This window comes from Arvicanthis niloticus, chromosome 10, assembly GCF_011762505.2.
Source record: "Arvicanthis niloticus isolate mArvNil1 chromosome 10, mArvNil1.pat.X, whole genome shotgun sequence".
NCBI lineage: Eukaryota > Metazoa > Chordata > Mammalia > Rodentia > Muridae > Arvicanthis > Arvicanthis niloticus.
Window position 1 is genome coordinate 52753035 of NC_047667.1, and position 20857 is coordinate 52773891.

Below are 20857 nucleotides of genomic sequence, written 5' to 3' on the forward strand. Positions count from 1 at the left end.
ACTCATATACATAAAATAAATAAAGTCTTTTTTAAAAAAGGAAAAGAAAATTGGTATCAATTAAATCACATTTCTGTGATTAGAGACTTTGCAACTGACTTACGATGTGCATTGTGGGTGAACAAAACTGCAGTGCTGTAAGGGCTTAATGGGCTGCTCCAGTCTGAGCTCAGAGCACTAGAATGCTGAGCAAACTGAGGACAACAGAAACTCTGCTCGTGAGTTTCAGATGGGAACAGGGACTGTTGGGGACTGGGTTAGAGGTGCGTGCATGCTACACTCCAGAAAAGAATCTGGAGGCTTTTTGTCCGGGTCCTGAACATTTGAGGTAAAAAATAATGGGCTAATTAATCTGGCATGGTAATTTTGAGACAGCAGAACATGTAGGCTATGGCATGGTTATTGTTGACTGACTTTGGCCAGATTTACAGTGAAAATCCAGAGCAAAGGCTGGGGCAGCAAGACTCGAAAAACATACAACTTGATGAAGAAAGAAGTGTGAATAAGTGAAAGGTTTAAGATAAAGTTTAAGATAAGGCAAATGCTGTGGACAAAGTGGTGGCAGCTGTTAAGGAGCCTAGGACAACGTAAGGAAAGCACTGGCTTCACACTGGGATGGGTGGTAGGCTAGGTGCCATGAGAATGAGACCCTTCTTGATAAAGAAAACTAATTTCAGAGACTTAAATTTCATTTAAGCAAGAGTAACGAAAGAGATCGAAACAGAGAGCGCCTTTAGGTTTCCTTCATCAGGAAGTATTTCCCCCTATTGCAGCCATTCAAGCACTCAGAGGCCCCTGTAGCCATAGTTCAAGGGATCCTGGCTATGTCCTTACCAGATAGCAGAACTTGATGTCGACCATGTTGAAATTGTCAGCATGCAGAACATCAGAACTACAGAGTCACTGAGGCTTATACCAAGGTTCTAGAGAAAACCCGAGAGGCTAGGCCAGGGGCAGCAAAGTCAGATTCCCCAGAGGAAGTTCTGGCGTGGCCTGGTGTCGAGCTGTGAGGTGACGCCTAAGCTGGAATAGAGACCCCAGAGTGTTGGAGATACCAGGAACCCTTAACATTTACTGAGGAAAGCTGCAGGGCCCAGTAGATCTGGCTTGAGACAGAGCCCCTGAAAGCTGAAGATGGGCAGAGAATAGAGACAGGGTTGTCTGAACTCACTGGAACATAAATGATGCCACCACATGCCCTGAATGCCACACACTGAGGTGAGAGTAAACTTGCTTTGATGACAGTTCTCCTTTCTTTGTGTATATTCTTCCTTTTCATAACAGTAATGTTTACTCTCTGCTATTTTATATTATAAGTGAGTGTTTAGGGCTGGAGAGATGGCTCAGTGGTTAAGAGCACTGACTACTCTTCCAGAGGTCCTGAGTTCAATTCCCAGCAACCACATGGTGGCTCACAACCATTTGTAATAGGATGAGATGCCCTCTTCTGGTGTGTCTGAAGACAGCAACAGTGTACTCATATACATAAAATAAATAATTCTTTAAAAAAATAATGAATGAGTGTTTGGTGTTTGTTTGTTTGTTTGTTTTTATTAGAGGTCACAACAAAAACTTTACCTTGAGTTTCTGAACAGACTTTGAACTAGTCAACACTGTTGGAATTATTAAGACTGTGGGGACTCTTAAAGTTGTCCCAATGCATTTTAAAATGCATCATGAAATGACCATGATCCTGTGAGGACCAGGGACAGAACACTACAGTTTGAATATAAAATGTCCCCTACAGGCTAATGTATTTGAATATTTGCTCCCTAGCTGGTGGCACTGTGAGTCACTAGTTGACCTTGAAGGTTACAGTTGCCTCCAGCTTGGATCTGTCTCTCTTTGTTTCCTAGTTGGCTACAAGGGAGGGACCACTATCACATGTCCCCACTGCCAAAGATGAAGCCATTCCCGTCACCATCTCCCCTGTCGTGGTGTACTATAATCTCTCTAAAACTGTGTTCCCAAACCAACCTTTCTTTCCCTTTAACTCTTTCATTGGGAATTCTGTATCAGCAAAGTGCAAAGTAACTAATATGGGAGAAATGATTGTGCATATTAGTGTCCCATGAGAGAACTAGAGACAGCTTTAGAAATCTCATTGCTTGGTAAAAACAATGAAAATATAGAGTATCCAGTGACGTAGGGACAGCTTAGGCAGCTGTCTCATGCCTGTCTCCAGTGTGTGGGAATAAATGAGTGGTGAATATGTAAGTAGGTGGTACCTGACAAATGGATAAAACTGATAAAACTGCCTGTCTAGCTGGATTATGCTAGGCATCGGGCAAACTGTCTGCATCCCATCATGGGAATCAAACCCCATGGTCTCTAAGTTCTGCTCTTTGACCTTCTCTCCAGCCCAAGTCCTTGAACTAGGTTCTCCATATTCTACTCCTGTCTAGAACTCAAGTCTTCACAAAGTTTCCTTCTGCCATGGATCTTGGCAGAAGTCCATTTCGGCAACGTGGATGCTTAGTCTTCTTTTAGGTCTGAATTCAACCATCTCTTCTTTAGAGATGTCCTTTCTAGTCTTACATCACATTCCTTTCCTTTGTGTCACTCTACTAAAGGAAACTTCAGACTTATTTGTGAAACGTGTTCCTAAGTATCCGTCTCCTATGCTAGTCTTTGCTCTGTATGAGGGAGGGAGTGTGGTTGGTTATTCTGTTGAGCATTGTGTTCCAGAACCTAGGCGATGTTTGGCTTGGCACCCAGCACATGCAGTTGCTGACTCGCAGACTGAATTTGTCGGCAGTGGCACTGCATTTAAGGGAACATGGCAGTTACAACAGCCAGCAACAAGATCTGCAACTGATCAGTATTTGCTACATGTGAGGCCCCAACAGCAAGCCAAATGCAAAACCTACATTATGGCTGTGCACTGTCCCAGTGTGTACTCCACCCTCCTGAGGCCAAGCTGTACACAGTCTCTAAGGCTTATATCAACAGCTAGCTCTTCTTTCCCCATCAGGAAAGATTAGCCTCAGGTCATTTAGGTTAGACTGGGCAGCAGCTGATTTTCTATGAGACATTTTAGTCCAATTTTTTTTTTAAACAAAGCTGTCTCTAGTCACTGTGCCTTTCTCCATTCTAGATAGGAGAATTCCAGCAACCCCCTCCCCCAAGTACTGCAGTAACATAGCAGCTATTTATTCTTTGGTTTTGATCTTTCTTGGGGGCAAGGTGGTGGTTCATCTAGTTCCTCTAGCCACCTTGCTGGACTATGAGCCCAGGTCTTGAGGCAGCTTCCCCTTCCTGGAGTATGGCATTTTCCCTGGGAGTCTTGAGCTGTCATATATTGCATAGCAATTTCCTTAACATTGAAACACTCCTTTCTGGAGGAAGGAAGAAGGCTCCTTACCGATCAGGAAGTATATAATTCACAAGTCTCAGAAAGTTCCTGAAACTTGAAAGATGTGTAAGGCCTCTCTTCAGGGTTATATAAATAATAAACTTCCCAAGAAGAAGAAATTCTCCAAACTATAGAGAAAGCCAGCCTGCACTCTCTGCAGAGAGCTCCCAGGGAACATCTTTCACAAGCTGTCATCCATGGTAGACCCCCAAAAGGTTTTTCTCACATCTATAGTCTGAAACTGATTGAAATTAACGCAAGATGTGCTCTTAATTGTCTGCTTTGGAAGGATGCCCCACAAGGAGTTTAGCATGTGGTGTTGATGGGAGCTTGGTCTAGTTCACGTTTTTTGAGGGGCCTTGATTATGTCATTTCCTCTAAACTATGGTCTCTTCAAATCCTGAAGATTGGTGTTTTTGTCTGGCTTTGTTTGTTTGTTTTTGTGATACCTGGTCTCATTAGGGAACTCAGTCTGGCCTTAACTGTCTGTGTTGTTTGTTTGTTTGTTTGTTTGTTGTTGCTTTATTTTGACACATGATGTGTAACTCAGGCTGGCTTGAACTCTCTGCATAGCCTAGGCTAGCCTCAAATTCAGAATTCTCCAGCTTCCACATCCTGAGCTGGGATTATAGGTATGTGCCATCAGAGCCAGTTTTCAGAGTTAGTTTCAAATGACTAATGCAGAAATTGGGGCTCTGTCCTAAGTGTGCCTAAACTCTGAGACTCTGAAGAAAGATTTATAATTAAAATTTAAGAATAGATATGTCTAAGAGTTATTCTTGCTCCTGGAAGTAAAGATACTGAGTCAGAGACCATGAGAAGGTATCAGGAAGATCTATGTTTTGGGGGAGTTGTCAGCTTTATAACAGGGAAACAAGGAGAACAAATGTGGATTTCCTCCCTAGCCCGACAGTATGTCTGCTCTAGGCTGCTCAGCATTATCCAATGTAGAGTGTGGGATGTAGACACCGGTATTTTTTCTGAGTCTGCTGCTGTGAGGAGATATAAACCTAACAGTCCTAATATTGTTCTGCCACAGGTACAGTTTATGGAGTCTAATAATGAGGGGTGTATAAAACTGAAAATAAGTTATATTCTGCAGAGAATCAGGACTGTAAAAGAAGAAGGAAGGAGAGAGAGAGAGAGAGGGGGGGGGAGAGAGAGACAGAGACAGAGAGAGAGAGAGAGACAGAGAGAGAGACAGAGAGAGAACACGATGGTCCTGTTGATATTTGCAAGGTCAGTGAGCTGGCAGCCTTGAGGTTTTGATTTATGACCACATCTGTGTCTCAACCAGTATTCCTGAGATGGGGTGAGGCGACACGCACACCCTGATTAGAAAGCAGCAAGGCTAGCTCTTCCAGAAGGACAGGCAGAAAAAAGAGGATCTAGGATCGATACATACCTCATCACAGGATAAGGAAAGCAGCGGCTAAAGAAGCCTTGAGGGTGAATTGAAAGAACACAATAAAGGGGATTTGATGGACTTCCTAACCAGGAGCCAGCGACAGTGCAGCTTTCTTTAAACCTGTGTTTTTCAAAATTGCAGACTGTGGCCCATTTGTGCATCATAAAATCAATTCAGTGGGCTATACCCTGTGTCTAGGAATGGAAAAAAAAAAAAAAAAAGAAAGGATGGAGGTAGGGAGAGAGGGAAGCGGGCAGGAGGGAAGGAGGAAACCACCATTCAGCGTACAGGATAAGGGAAGCTTGAGAAAATTTTAAAAATGTATGTGTATAGTGCATAAACTCTGAGTTGTGAGGCAAATGGTTTGTTCTGTGGCAGATTATCAACAGCGAAGTCTGAAAGCCAGTGCACTAAACTGATTGCCAGGCAGCCTAGTGACAGAATGGAGCTGTGACTTTTGGCTAATCGTTTTAGTCTCTTGCAGATGAAATAGGGGTGGAGTCTCAAGAGGGGGTGCCCTTTTGATTTAGCCTTTGTGGAAAATGCTAGGTAAGCACTGATTGGGGAGAGAGGTGGGCAGAGGTCCATGTGCACCCCCCCGATTTCTTCAGGTTGTTAGGAGGTAAAATGGAGATTATAGGTGAGGGAGAAGATCCCTCATTGAACATTGGACAGGAGTTTGCATTTCACTGTTAACTTGTGAAGTCCTGGGAAATTCTGTCTGTCTGGAAGACAGATGCTCTAACTGCAGGCTTTCTCCCAGGGAGCATGGTTCCCAGTGGTTAGCTTTGCATCTAAGGTGCTTGAAACCTGGGCCAACCTCAGTTAGAAATGGAAGTTTCCATGCCTAGCCATTGTCTACATCCTCTTGTCGGGTTCTTATGTCACTGGAAATGATTTGGATGAGGCTTAAAATGTAAAGACTTCCTTCCAGGATGACAGCACACTTCACATCAGAACCACAGCTACAACTGCTGTGTTAATAGTGGCCATTTGAGCCATGTGCTGAAGAGCTCAAAGCATTGTCCTTATCTTACAGGAAAGTCTGCTAGGGCAGGATCTAAGGCTGTAATAGGTTGATTGATGGTGCCCTCTCCTTCAGAGCTGTGTCTCCCAGAGCCTGAAAAAATGAATTTTTTTTAAAAAAATAAAGGACCATGGTAATATAAGTAACTGAAATATACTAAGATAAAAGCACCCCAGATTATAATTATACTCAAAGCCTATTATACTCAAAGTAAGTGTCCTTGGAGACAAAGAGGAGGGGAAGCTTGGAATAATGCTACCACAAGGCAAGGGTGGCCACAGCCAACTAAAGCTAGGAGGAAACAAGGGAGGGGTCCTCTAAAGCCTCAGAGGGAGCAAGACTCAAAGTGACCTTTATATCAGGCTTCTGGCCTTCCAAACTATGAGACAGTACATTTATGATTTTTTTTTTAGCCAAACATATTGCTATAATTTTTTCAGAATCCTGGAAAACAAATGCAAAAACTAAAGAATTATTGAGTTGGGCATGGTGGTGCATTCTTGTAATCTCAGCATTTGGGAATCTGGAGAAGGAGAAGAGCAAGCTGGAGGCCACTCTGGGCTACATAGTGAGGCTCTATCTTGACAGACAAGCAATGAAGAGTCTGTTGGCGAGCTATCTGCTAACTTGGTGTATTGGTTTTAGAGAGAGTCAAACCTTCAGCTAAATCAAGAAAATAAGAGAGACCTCTTTTCAGGGAGGATCTTTCATTATGGAGACCCAGAGGAACTGAGTCTCAGGGAGGACTGTTCAGTATTGGGACCCAGAGTCAGAAACAGTGTTCTGCTGCTGAGAACCCAATATTCTCCTACAGTAGAATCAGACAAATATAATGTCCTCACTGGTGTGTGTGTGTGTGTGTGTGTGTGTGTGTGTGTGTGTGTGTGTATGTGTGCAAGTCTCCTTAAAGAAAAATGTATTGACATTGTGAATTACTGAAAGAGATCCTTCTTTGGAAGAAAAATGAACTACAACATTTATCAAATATCAAATGTGTTCATATATGCTGTATTGTCTATTTTCAACCACCATGAAAAATTGCTATTCCTGGTTGTTACTTATATAGCACATTCTCATGACTAATGTGCAGAAGAGTAGACCTGACCCCAGTTTTGGTCCCAACAACAACATTCAAGTTCTTCCTATGGTGCTATCTTGCCTCCTACAATGGCCCCTCCCTGCCTCCATGACTTAAAAAAACACATTTTATTGAGATAGAATTTATGTACAAATTGCATACACTTAAAATGTATACATTGGTGTAGTGATTTTGGCATATGTTTCCATTTGGGAGATTGTAGGAGGAGCTAAGGAGGGAGGAATAAGGAGAGGAAGAGGAGGAGTAAGGAGAGGAAGAGGAGAAGGAAGAGGAGGAGCTAGGAGAGATGGAGAAGGAGAGAAGCAGACATGGAGGCTGATGTTCGCTTGTCTGTAGCAGTCAAAGGTAGTTGGTATATCTAGGTTGGGTATTGGGTTACACCTCTGATTATAAGGGCATCTTGTTATTGACCATTACTAAATATATAAGCTTTTGGATAATCTAAGCATTAGAGTCTCATCTGTACCAAGCCTGTGTGGTTGGCGGGATGGTCCGAGCACTGCCCAGCCTTGCAGAGACAGCATGGAAGATTGCCAGAGCCATCTCACATGCTGGCATCTCATGGTGGCAGGGCTGGTATCCCTGGCTGGTCATTTCTAGCTGCAGCATGCATGTGGCCTCTGGCCATGTGGCTGAGCTAGGCAGAGATGCTGCAGCCTAGACAGTCAGCTTGACTGGTGACCTTTTTTTTTTTTTTTTTTTTTTTTTAATATTTACTACAACAGGAGATCATGCCCACCATCAAGGTTTGTCCTATCAACTCTCCCAAGTTGCTGTAGCATGCTCTTTTGCAAGCTCTCCATCTTACTCCTCCCTACCCTGTGTTCTTCAGGGAACCATTGATCCACTCTCTGTCACTAGAGAGATGAGTTCAAATTTCTACAAATTTATAAGAATAGAATATGAGGCGTGCACTCAGTTTTGTCTGACAGCTTTCGCTCAGTATAATTACTTGGAGATCCATCCACAATTGTGTGGGTTTGTGCTCCAAGACGTCTTAATGCTGTACAGTCTTCTTGTGTATGAGTGTACCAATGTGACTATTCACTTATTTGTTGATAGACATTTGGACTATTTCTAACTTCTGGGTTCTTGGGAAAAGCTGCCACTACCATCAGTGCACAATTCCTTACTTGAAAACTCAGCCATCATTTCTCAGTTTGTATCTAGAATGGCTGGGCCATACATGGATAGGAGTAAGTATACATGCAATTTTGTAACAAATGACAGTTTGTGAAAGGGCTGTACTCTGTATTTCCAGCCTAAGCTGGTTCCTGTTGCTGCGTCTTCATGAACAGCTTGGACAGTTAGGTTTCTGTTTGTTTTTTGTTTGTTTGTTTTGTTTTTCATTTCAGATACTCCAGTAGGTATGTAATGGCAACTCATTATGGGCTTAGTTCCAATTCTCCCAATGACTAAGGAGTTTTGAGCATAATTTGACATGCTTATGGAGGGTATGTACATCATGTTTGGCAAAGCACACTTTCAAATCTTTTGTCCATTTTTTAAGTTGAATTTTGAGAGCTATAATACATTCATTGAATTTTGAGGGTTTAAAGAGCTATGTTCTACATGAAATACTTTGTCAGATGTGTAACCTGCAGATGTTTTCTCCTAGTCAGGGAGTTGTCATTTCAATAAGTGGGATGCCTGCTGTGTAAGCATGAGAACCACATCAGGGGACAGTTAATAAAACATGTTCTCCAGGGCAGCATTTATATACACCCGACTTCATTTATCCAGCCCGGTGTTAACTGGGCAGCTCGTCGTGTTTGAGTCTATATTTCCTGGTGCATATTTTACTCAGTTTTGTTTGGATGTAGCAAGAGTCAGCCTGCTGTGTCAGAGGAGAGCCAATGCATTTAACTTTTGTAGATAAAGTGGGAAAGCTCTGATGGCTGACTCTGCCAGTTCACACTCTCCCCAGCAAGGCGGAGGAGTTCTGATTCCTTCACACCTTCCTTAATATTGTCACTAGAGACTTCCATTTTAGATATTCTGGTGAGCATAATGTAGTTAGTAGTAAATTGTGGTTTAATTTAATTCTGTTTTTTTAAAACCACAGTTTACTATGGTCAGAAAAATTTGTTAGTATATGCATAGCCCACTAACTGACTTATTTTAGTAAATATTCTATATGCCCATGATAAAAATGAATATTTTGAAGTGATTAGGCATACACACACACACACACACACACACTATAAATGCCAATTAGGTTAATTTTGTTTGAATTTTCTATATTCTTTATGATTTATTTACCTCATTCTATCATCTAATAAGTTTTGAAAACATTTTATTAGAATTTTGAAGTTTAATTTTTTCACTTCTGTCAGTTTTTTAAATTAATTAATTTATGTGTATGGGTGTATGTACCCACAGATGTATGTAGTGCCCACAGAGGTCAGAAGAAGGTGTTGTGTCATCCAGGACTGGAATTACAGACCTTGGTGAGCGGCTATGTGGATGCTGGAAATTGAATCCTAGACCTCTGGGAAAACACCCAAATACTTTTAACTGCAGAGCCATTTTTCCCCCTGGGTTTTTGTTTTGTGTTTTTACTTTATGTATTTCAAGGCTATCTTGTTAGGCCATATATTTAAAATGATTATGTTTGCTTGGTGAATTGAACCTTCAATCACTATGAAACTTCTTCCTTTTTTTTTCCTAGCATGCTCATCATAAACTCTGACTTGTCTGATATCAATGGGTTTCACTGGTGTCTTTTCTGTTTGTGTCTACATTTGTGGCAGCCTCTGTTTATCATCCAGAGGTGACTGCAATATTTCCTATCCTAATTTTTCTCTTTATAATGCAACCTTGAAACTATTTTGGGTTATTGAGTCTATATTGTTTCCCCTTTGGAACCCCCCCCCCCTCTGTGTGTGTGTGTGTGTGTATACACACGTGTCTGTCTGTCTGTCTGTCTGTCTGTCTGTCTGTCTGTCTGTCTGTGCAAAGTATACCACTATAGTCTAGGTATAAAGAAACTAGTCTAAGTATAAAGAAACTAGTACATTTTATCTTTTTTTTTTGGGGGGGGGGACACAATTCTTGTAATTTAGCAGCTCTGTTTTGCTAAACCCTGAAGTGGCCCACATGAAGAAATTGCACAGAAAGATAATCTTAGAAGTTCTGAACAACTGTCCAGTTAGTCACAATATAAACTGACAATCATGAGATCTATTCCTGACACCCAGCCCCAGTTGTTGAGGCTCCTTTAGCCTTAAAGTCATCGCTAATCTTCTAACTCTTCCAGCTCAGACTTCAGACACTGCTAACCAAAGGCACGCTCATCCCCTTGTGCCTTCCCAGGTGCCTAGTTATCAGCATAATTCACTTGTCATTTTATGTCACTGATTTCTAAACAATCAGTAAAATACAATTTTCTCTTGTTAGCCTTTGTATACCCTTATGTTACAAACAGCATGCCGGTTTTTTATAAGAGTCTAATAACTTTGCTCCTTTAATTGGAATATTTGATCTATTCAAATGTAATGCAATTATGTATATATTCAAACCCACATTTTACTTTTCCTTCTTATTTGCTGTACCTTTTCTGTATTTTTTGGTTCTTTCTTTCCTCTTTTGCTTTCTTCCTGCCTTGCTGACTATGTTTGACGCTTGCATTTTCCCTTGTTAGCAACACACTAGTTACAGATTCTTTTGCAGCCGTTTCCAGCAGTTACACTGCAAACTACAACATGGCCTAGACCTCCTGCTTTAATGTCTAGTTTCAGGCAGTCATTCAGACAACAATCTTTAGGTTGACAAGGAAGAAAGACACAAACGAGGGCTAACACAGGGCTGGCTGTCCAGCATACACAGGTCGCAGTCTACTGAGCTTTTGAAAGGATCCCATTTTCAAAGAAACTATGAACTTTGGGGTGGTATGTGCTCCAACCAAGATACAACCTGCAGAAGCCATTCAGCCATTAGGGAAGTCTCACTTTCTCTGTGGCAGTAGAAGACAATGAACACAGGCCTCCACAGATCCAGAGACCAGCGAGAGTGACAGGTAAGAGACTTGCCCTGGTTAGACTAGAATTCCTCAGTTCTGGAGTAGCTGTGTTCATCACAAACAGGACGGCAACATCTTCCTCTCCTTTCGTAGGATGGAAACTTTCCTAACCATCATCCTGGTGAAACAATGAGCGGCTACATTCAGGCCTGAGGATAAAAATGTTCTGTGTGGGCACAAAGGTTGACTCAGGCAGACTCCTTGGAGGAGTACACGGTCTGTTTTTCACTTCCCCTTCTCCCTGGACTCAGGAACCTGGGACTTATCATTTGCAAGGAAATCGGACCTTGCTGAGTTCCAGATGGTGAACTATGAACACAAATGGAAGTGGCTTTTTTTTTTTTTTTTTTTTTTTTTTTTTTGAGGAAATTCCACCAAGGGAACAGCTTCTGTTTTACTCTTTTTATCTTGATGCTTACAGGTTACTAAGCAAGCCCCCAGTTAAATGCTTCCTTGATAAGAGCTGATAAGGTCATGGTGTCTCTTCAAAGCAGTAGGACACTGACTAAGAGAGGAGTGTGGAAGAGTATGACATCTTAAATCTCTAACTCTGATAGCTTTTCTAGGCCTATCACACGACACTGAACTTTAAAGGTGAAATCTCTACGTTCCATCTGGGCTGAGTGCCTGACCCATGAGTGATAAGTTCATGGGGCTTAGACCACCCCAAAGGTCATAGCTCATTTTGATGAGCTGTCTTCCTTCACCAGAGAGTTTTGAGCACTAAGAAGCAAAAGCCAGTGAGGGAGACTCCAGGGGAACTCAAGAACACTGGGCCAAGAAGAGTCATAGATGCTCAGAAGTCAAGGTTCTGGGGGCTAGGGGGAGGGTTGCCACTCAGTGTAGAGGGAAGGCCAGAATGTTCTAAGGCCCTGGTTCAGTCCCCTGTCAGGTGAGAAATGGGGGAGAAAAGTGAGAGTTCCCTGAGATACCTCAGTTGAGCTTCTCTTTTGATTGACAGGGAGACAGACCTTAGTGAATCTTCACACCCATTTGGTGACAGAGCAGTCATAGAACAGAAGCAGGTCTTCGTTCTCAGTCGTGGCAGAAGAAAACAGGCATATATGCTATCGGTTTTGCAGGCATTTCTTTTTTCTTATTTCTTCTTCTTATGAGACATCTCTTCTCTGTGTATCCCTGGCCATCCTGAAATCAGGTCAGCCTTGAACTCAGAGACCCACCTCCCTCTACCTCCCATGTGCTGGGATAAAAGACATGTGATATCACACTCAGGGCCTCTTTCTTTCTTTCTTTCTTTCTTTCTTTCTTTCTTTCTTTCTTCCTTCCTTCCTTTCTTTCTTTCTTTCTTTCTTTTTTTTTTTTTTTCCGAGACAGGGTTTCTCTGTGTAGCCCTGGCTATCCTGGAACTCACTCTGTAGACCAGCTGGCCTCGAACTCAGAAATCCGCCTGCCTCTGCCTCCCAAGTGCTAGGATTAAAGGCGTGCACCACCACTGCCCGGCCACACTCAGGTTCTTTATCTTTGATTATTAAAATTGCATGTGTTTATTTCTATGTGGTGAAAGAGGGGTACATACACTATAGATCATAAGTGGAGGTCAGAGGACAACTTGCAGGAGTCAGTTCTGTCCTTCTGCTGTGGGGACTATGGGGATCAAACTCAGGCTGCCTGTCCTGGCCGCAAGCGCCTTTGCCCAGTGAATCATCTCTACAGCTCAATAGCATTTATTTAGTCCTGTGTCTTTTCTTAAAAATTCACTCAAATTTGTCAACCTACATCACCCTAGATCATCAGTGCTCTTAATGAAACAGAAATGGCTTGTCACAGAGTACAGAGGACTCTTCTGGAAGATGTGTTCTTTTTCTCCCATTGGCATCCTGCCCCTTCCTCCTGGGAGTGTTTCTATCCCTTGGAAATCAACACCTCCATTGTGGATGCAAAATAATTTTAGTACAAGGGCATGGCCCTTGGTCCTCATTCCTTCTTCATCTCATTTTATATTTTCTGGCATCTCAACCCCTTATCTGGCCCTGGTCCTGGTGAATCAAGCACACCCTGGAGGTAGATTCCTACTTCCAGGTTCAGGCCAGCAGCAGCACCTCCCAGAAGCCTTTGGTCTTCCCCTGTGTGCTTATCACCCCTCCCCCACCCCACCAGCCCACAGCACCACACATTCTAGAGACACGAATGTCCAGCTCTCACCACCACGCCTCAGTCCACCATCATGGAGAATAGAGCCCAGGGTTATGCTGATTGTCATGTATAACACTCACAGTGACCCACTTACTGGCTTGGGGAGGGACTCCGGAGGTAGCGGGCCTGTACGGCTCTCACGTCAGCTTCATCCTCCTTGTTTGGAACTACCTGCTCCTCCTCTGTGTCACCACCAGTAGCCATGACAGCCTGTCAGCCTCTGTCTGCCTGGCAGGGAAAGGTTGTTTAGGGAATTGGATTCCATAGGCTTTGTAAGGGGGAGGGGGACGTGTCACCAATGTCACCTTGGTGGACAGAGAATGAGGAGGGTACAGCATGCTAATATCCGAGTGGGTAAAGAACCCATAGGGAAACCAATAAGATGGAGCCCAGCTGTCATTAGCAGGACACCATGAGGTGGCACAATATGTAAGAAGTGACATCTTGACTCCTTTCATGGAGAGTAGCAGGGAAGTAGAGAGGAAAAGCAAAGGTTTAGCTTAACTGTAGTGCAGGAGGTTTGTAAAAGGTGGTAAATTCCCCAAACTAAAAAGGACACTTGAAGGCCCCCTTCCAACTGCACTAATGTGCACACCTTTTATCTTACTGGAAGGGACAACAGGCCCCCTTCCATGATATTTATTGACTCTGTCAATCAGGGCCTTGGGCGGAGGAGCCACCCCATAGCCTATTAAGGCACAGAAGTCTCTGATAGCTAGTCCCAGCTATGGCTGTGGCCTGACACTCAGGGCAGACTGCCACCCACTTGAGTCTAAGTCCCAACTCACCACAGAAGACTTGAGGGGACACTCACCTTGAGCTGGTGTGTCCTCACTAAGGGCCAAGGACCCCAGAAAAATGACCACAAGTTCGGGCTACAGAGGGACCAAGCTTTCTCCTTTCTGGTGTGCTTCTTCTCTGTGGGACAGCTGTTAACAAGAAACCTTAGCCGGTCTCTAAATTTAGCCTCTGGCCCCATAGGATGGCAGCTCTCTGGGAGGAAGGAATGCAGGCCTCACTTAACCCTTTCCCTTCTGGCTGATTCTCAGACAGATGATTCTCAGATGTTTAGCAGTGGGTTTAGAACAGTCTCACACCTGGCAGGAAGGACCTATGGAAAGTCATCTCCCCCAGCAGGAGGCTGCCTGCTCAAAGCACTTTTTTGAAAACAATCCAAATCAGCACATTTGTAACAAACAAACTGAACTTTGCCTCATGGTGTCTTGGAGAAGCCTAGGAAAGAAAAATACCAATTATACAGAACAGGCTGGCCCTCAGTCAGTGTGAGGAGAGCACCGTGTTTTGATTAAAGAGAAGTCATGGCTTTCGACCAGCCTGACATTTTTAACAGAAATGTCTGAGGACCATACATCGGGCGAGATGTACTCCCCTTAATCTCTGCCTCACCATTCATGGCCCTGGCGATGGCCAGTTGCAACCAGAGGGTAACATAAAAATTCAGAAGACTTGATAAACTCCAAAGAACTCATGCCCCGCCCTATGGTGGAACTCATGACATGCTGCCACCGTCGCTGCAGTCCCCAGTTAGCCACAGTTCACCCTCTCGTTCTCCATGTCCTGAGAGTTTGTGCATCCTTCCATCTACCTGCCTCCATGCTTCTGGTGCTTTCCCGTTCACCCTCTCCACATTGTGATCCTTCTCACCCATTCGTCTTTCCATCTGCCTCCACGTTTGTAAATATTAACTAGTTACCTCCTATGCCACCTGACTAAGTACCTGACTAAGTTAGTCAGTCTCATAGCCCAGAGTATCCTGACTTCCTAGATGGAACCGTGCCCAGAGTAGTAGCATCAGAGATTGGCTGAATGAATGGATGAGCTCACGGTTTATTAGGAGACATGAGACAGAGACTAAATATAGCTGAAGTGTAAGAGTGTCGTTCTTGCCCTAGAAGAGACTCAGCACTGCACTGAATCACAGGAAAGAGCAGGTTCTGAGCTGTGAGGCCAGGGAAGGCTTCGTGGGAGAAACAATGTAGGAGCCGGCCTTTAAAGGATAAGCCGGATGAAATATAACTGGTATAATAGTGGGGAGGGGCTGCAGAGAGCGCAGTGCACAATTCTGCGGCAGGAAAGAATGAGCTGCAGCGAGATGTCTAAGAAAAGTCAGAGCAGAGGTTGCACACTCCACGGGAGATAACTCTTAAAGGGGAGGGGACATTGGAGAATGAATCCTACCACACCTTAAAGGACAATTTAAATTGCAGATAGATGTTTGTTCATTTCTTAGGGTCTGCAGAGTCAGCAATAGGGCCAGAATAGAGACCCAGCATCAGAGGGTCTGTCTTGAGAAAAATAATCTGACAACGGTGTCCAGAAATGTTGGAAGTGGAAAATTATCATATATGGTAAGAGAATGCTATACCGTGAGTAAGCAAAGTGTAATAAATGGAAAGCAATAACTTTGTAAGCCAACTAAGCCTGGTAGCCAGAAAAGAATGTTGCAAGTAATTTACACAGTGAATTTCTAATATAAGACAACACCTGGGAAAGCATCTATAGTAATCACCTCATCAAAAATGAGTCTCTCAAGAACACAAAGACCCTCTCGAGACCAGGAAGCCCAAGACCAATAACTTTGTAGAAATACGAACAAACTTGGAAGACGTAACACCCAGTGTGGTATTATTTATTACCCATTAAACAGAACTCAGTAGTGCTATATGTATGAATGCAAAAAAACCTTTAGGGTATTTTATTAAATGAAAAATATTTAATTGACATAATATCATTTGTACATATTCTCTACTATGTATAGAGCATCTGTGGCAGAGCCTGATCAGATAGCTCTCCCGGAGAGCTATGCTCTATAGATATCCTTGGGTGCCCTGGAACTCATTCTGCAGACCAGGCTGACCTCAAACCCACAGAGATCTGCCTGCCTCTGCCTCCTGAGTAGTGCTGGAATAAAAGGTGCTACGGTTCATCTCTTACATCTGAAGGTAACACACGTCTTAACTGTTTTGGGACTGTGAGATTTCAGGGTTTCTAGGATATAAGACTTTGGTGTTAAAAATGGAGGCAGGAGAGCTAAGACATACATCGCCTTGGTTTCTTGTGTACTTGCTACTTTCCCAGGCAGAGTACCATTTCCGAACACAGGAACTTCCTGTGTCCTCCACCACCACATGTCCCAGTGTGGGTGTCAGAGAAGAGAGGAAAGGCAAAGAAAAACACGACGCTGGGTCTTAACGTGCCTCTGCAAATTCGGACAACACCCTGCTTTTACTAGCTTTTACTTCTGAGATTGCTCCCTTTTTATTACAAGGCAACAACACTCCATCAGTTACGAGAGGCCCACACCTTCTGAGGAGTACAGGACTTTGCACTCCTGGTAAAGAGGGGGAAGGCAGGAAGATGGCTGGCTCCAGGAAGGAAGACTCTTGTTGGGGCCTTTCATAGAGTAGGTACAGCAGGCGCCTCACCCCATAGGTGAGCTCACCTGCCTGTCCGTTGACTGGGTGGGGCATGCGGGCCCAGTCTGTCACAGGTGAACAAGAGGAGAGTCACAGGAACTACAGGCTGAACCAGGCCAGAGGCCGTAGCTTTAACCAGACAGCCCAGACCTGTCCGGTGCCCTGCCAGTTCCAGACTGGGTTTGTGTTGGAAAAGGAGCAAGACCATGTTGGGGAAGGTGGGATCTGTGCTGTGGATGCTCTGTGCAAGTGAGTAAGCCCCTCTTCTGTCAGCCCTGGGGAAATGGGTGAGGTGTACGATCTGAAAGGGAGGCTGTCCTAGCATCCCTCACCTCCCCTGGTCCCAGCAGCGCTGTGTCCCATTGAGCAGAGCTATAAGCTCCACTGTTTGGAGAGGCAATTTCCAGGCCTACTCCTAAATCAAAATGGTCCTCATCTCCATTAGCTCCTAAACTACCCCCAGCTGGAACAAGAAACTCAAAGAAATCAAGGCTTGTTCTCAGAAAACCAGGGTGTGGATCTGGATAGATTTACCGTCTAGGGCAGTGGTTCTCAACCTTCCTAATGTGCTGAGCCTTTAATATAGTCACAGTATGTCATGGTGACCCCCCAACCATAAAATTGCCAGTGCTGCTTCATAACTGCAAATTTGCTACTGTTATGACTCATATCGTAAATATCTGTGTTTGTCAACGATCTGAAGTGACCCCTGGGAAAAGGTCATTCCATCACCAAAGGGGTCTCGACCCTCAGGTTGAGAACCATTGTTCTGGTTTTTTGTTGTTGTTGTTGTTGTTTTCCTGTCTCCTTAAAACCAGGAAAAGACACAACTGTAAACATGTTAGCACCTATGTCACCCACAGAAAACTTAAAGAGGGAAAAACTTCCTCAATATCCTGCATAGAGCCACAAGCTGGAAAGCAGGCTCCCAAGAGCCAGTGCTTCCTACCTGGCTGGCTGTGAGCACTGACAGCTCTGAAGAAGAGAACACCCCCTTCCCAAGTCGGCAGTTGATGGGTAGCAAAGCAGTTGTGTGGAGATGGGCAGGGGGGTGAGGGTGTCTGCACACCCAGGGACGCGGAGTCTGAGACAAGCTTAGTTCAGAGACCTCAGTCCTGTGTGTTTGTCCAGCGGCTTGCTTCCAGGATCTGGGAACCACCGGGAGGAAGTGAGAGCTGAACAGGAAGCTCAGGGACCCCAAGGAGCCTGGGAAGCAGAGCCCAAGGGGGTTTTGGTTAACATGCTGTTTAATACGTCCTGGCAAGCCCAAAACCACCTTGGCCACCACCCAGCACAGTTCCTTCAGGTCTCTTGGCTTCCTCTCCAGCCTACCTCTGAACCTTGGCTCTGGAGTGAAGGACAACCTGCCTGATCATTTCAAGGCTTTGAGGGAGAGTTAATCAGCCTAGCTGGTTCAAGTTCTATGGACAGGTCCATTTTCCTGAGGCAGACGCCCTCGTCCCTTGTCTCAGCCTAGATGGTCTGTCCACTCGTTCCTGTATCTACCCAGCTCCTCACTGGGCACATGTTTTGTGTGGGTGCCCTAGGGATGGGAAGTTTGTATTCATCAACCTCCGCTGTCATATCTGAAAGGAGGATTATCTGAAAGGAGGATTATCTGAAAGGAGGATGCTTGCCTCAGGGGAGGGAGGCTGGAAGGACATGGCCACTCTCTCCTATTCAGCTCAGGGATTCTGTGACCATCTCCTGAGCTAGTACTTTTCTCCATGCTCGTGTGTGTGTGTGTGTGTGTGTGTGTGTGTGTGTGTGACACACACACTCTCACATGCACGCCCACACACATGCACGTGCACACCAGTATAACCCTGTGTTCTGCAGCCTGGTACTAACACACGTATGCATAAAAGAAGTAAGACTGGCTCTCAGGGAAACACCAAAAACTGAGAACACAGTCACTTGCCCAGCTTAGAATGAGAAATGTCCTTAATTCTGAACTGCCTGGAGCAGGCTGGTGGCCTTCTCCTGGAGTGTGAGGCATGTGACCTCTGGGTGAACCCAGCCAGCAGGACTAGTGGGGGTTGGGAGCACTGTGTGTGTGTGTGTGTGTGTGTGTGTGTGTGTGTGTATGTGTGTGCTGACACACTGATAAAGTGGGTCTTCTACCCCTCCCTTCCCCTTCTCCCCTGCCAGCTCTGCTCAGAACCGCATGCCCCCCGACCTTTCTTTCCTCCATGACTCTCCCTGCTCTGAGAGGAAGGGCTGGAATGCTGGGGCAGAGGAAACGACTCTGCCATAGTCATTGCCGATCCTGGGCACCATCACAGATCAACCCAAAAAGCCTCTGGGCAGTGCTCTCCCCTGGGCCTCAAGGGCAGGCATCACGTTCTGCTTTGAACGGGGAGCCTAGGCAGGAATCACAGAAGGTCCCCTTCCCTACCTGACTGTGCCCATCATAGATTGTGCTGATGTTTGGGAGAGAGACACTGAGCTGATGAGGTAACCCAGGCTCGATGAACTTTGGGGAAGTGGAAGGTATTATTTAAGATTATACAGAGGTGGCAGAATTTTTTTTTTTTTTTTTTTTTTTTTTTTTTTTTTTTTTTTTTTTTTAGATTTACTTTATCTAAAAGACACTGCATGCGAATGTTTCTGCTAGCATGCATGTATGTGTACCACATGCATGGCTGTCGGAGCCCTAGAACTGGGGCTATGGATGGCTGTGAACCACCACGTAGGTGCTGGGAATCTAACTTCGGTCCTCTGCAGGAGCAACAGGTGCTCTCAACCCCAGCCCCAGAATTATTTTTAATGACAAGAGAGGCTGAGACAATGACTCAGTGGGTCAGAGTGTTTGCTTGTGAAGACTAGAGGACCTGAGTTCAAATCCTTAGCACCCACATTAAAAAAAAAAAAAAAAAAAAAAAAAAAAAAAAGTTGGGATAGCTATGTGTGCCAAAACTCCAGTCCCGAGGAGCAGAGACAGGCAGAACTTACTGGGCAGCCAGCCTGGCTGAGACAGGGAGAGTCAGATTCAGTAAGTGATTCCAAAAAGTGAAGTCAAGAGAGATGGAGAAGACATTTAATATCCTCCTCTGGCCTCTACACACACACACACACACACACACACACACACACACACACACGACTAAAGTAGGTCTGCTTTCATTATCATAGTTGCCGATTCTAAGTAGAGTAATTGACAAAACACACTTTCCCATCAGGCAGATGCACCGCCTATTTTAAAGCTCTCACACTGAGGACCTCTTCCATCTGACTGGAGCACGGGCAAATTCACCTCATGAAAGCTCGGCGCCTTGGTCTGTAAAACCAAGAGGCTAATTTACAATATATCCAGTGCCCACTGTACCTGTCACAGAGTTTCTACAAGCACAGACCTTAGACCTGAGCCCTGGGTGCTATTAGTGCTGCTATTATTAGAGTGAGCAAACGCAGGCACCAGACGTCAATGACACACTAGTGACCCATCATCTAACAGCTCTGATCTGACCAAAATGAGCCAGGAAATGACACGGAAGTCATTGTGGACAAGTCCCAGTTATCACCCAAACAGCCAATATGAACCTGTCTGCTCCCCTCAAAGGCTGCTAGAAAAACCCTCCAGTTTGTGCACAAAATCAAGGCTCTTTCAGTCAAGAAAAATTTCAGCCACTAAATCTCCTGAAAGATGAAGAGATGTGTAAAAAGAATTCCATCAGGAAAGCTCCAGAGGAAGAGTCCATGATCAGTTCTGCCAGGAGCCAAGACCTGACAATATAAAAACAGAGGCATGCACGTGTGCATGTGTGTGCACACACACACACAAACAGAGACACTGACATATATGGATAGAGACACAAACACACAGACAAACAGATAAACACACATGTACCCAGACACCCCCCCCACAGACAGACACACAGACACACAGACACTGACATGCATAGATGCACACGTACATCACACACTCACACACATCATGCTGACGCATACATAGATGCAAATACACTCACAGACACAACACACACACATGAACACACACAGACAAGCACACAATACAGATACACTCAGATATACCCCACACTCATACAAATGCACTCCATACAGACACACATACAGATACCCGGACACAAGCACACTAACACACACAGACCCACATATAGACCACATACACAGGCAAATACACCACACACATAAAGACACATATAGATACACACTGACAAACACACACATACACCAAGACACATACATGGAACACACACACACCAGACAGACAGACAGACATGCACATACACACCTTTCTAAAAGTACAGGGAATTTCTTGGTTACTTCTATGCTAAATTAGGAAAATGCTGTTTTTTATAGAGAAATAAAAAAAAGAAAAGAGAGAAAAAATTT

The 20857-nt window shown here is 44.4% G+C and overlaps 2 protein-coding genes across 3 annotated transcripts in view; one reads left to right on the forward strand and one right to left on the reverse strand.

Moving 5' to 3' along the window:
* Window positions 1-14017, reverse strand: part of Styxl2 (serine/threonine/tyrosine interacting like 2) — a 29498-nt gene extending 15481 nt beyond the window's left edge. Inside the window, exons 1-2 of one of the 2 annotated variants that reach the window (XM_076941537.1) lie at window positions 13879-14017; window positions 13159-13288 (exon numbers count right to left, since the gene is read on the reverse strand). In XM_076941537.1, the coding sequence (XP_076797652.1) occupies window positions 13159-13268 (110 nt within the window). In that variant the 5' untranslated portion in view covers window positions 13269-13288; window positions 13879-14017. Of the gene's footprint in view, window positions 1-13158; window positions 13293-13878 lie in introns of both variants that reach the window. The other variant, XM_034513253.2, reaches the window with a different exon arrangement.
* A 2536-nt stretch (window positions 14018-16553) lies between these two features.
* Gpa33 (glycoprotein A33) overlaps window positions 16554-20857 on the forward strand; it is a 35095-nt gene continuing 30791 nt past the window's right edge. The window contains exon 1 of the mRNA XM_034513316.2: window positions 16554-16750. Coding sequence (XP_034369207.1) covers window positions 16708-16750 — 43 coding nt within the window. The 5' untranslated portion in view covers window positions 16554-16707. The remainder of the gene's footprint in view (window positions 16751-20857) is intronic.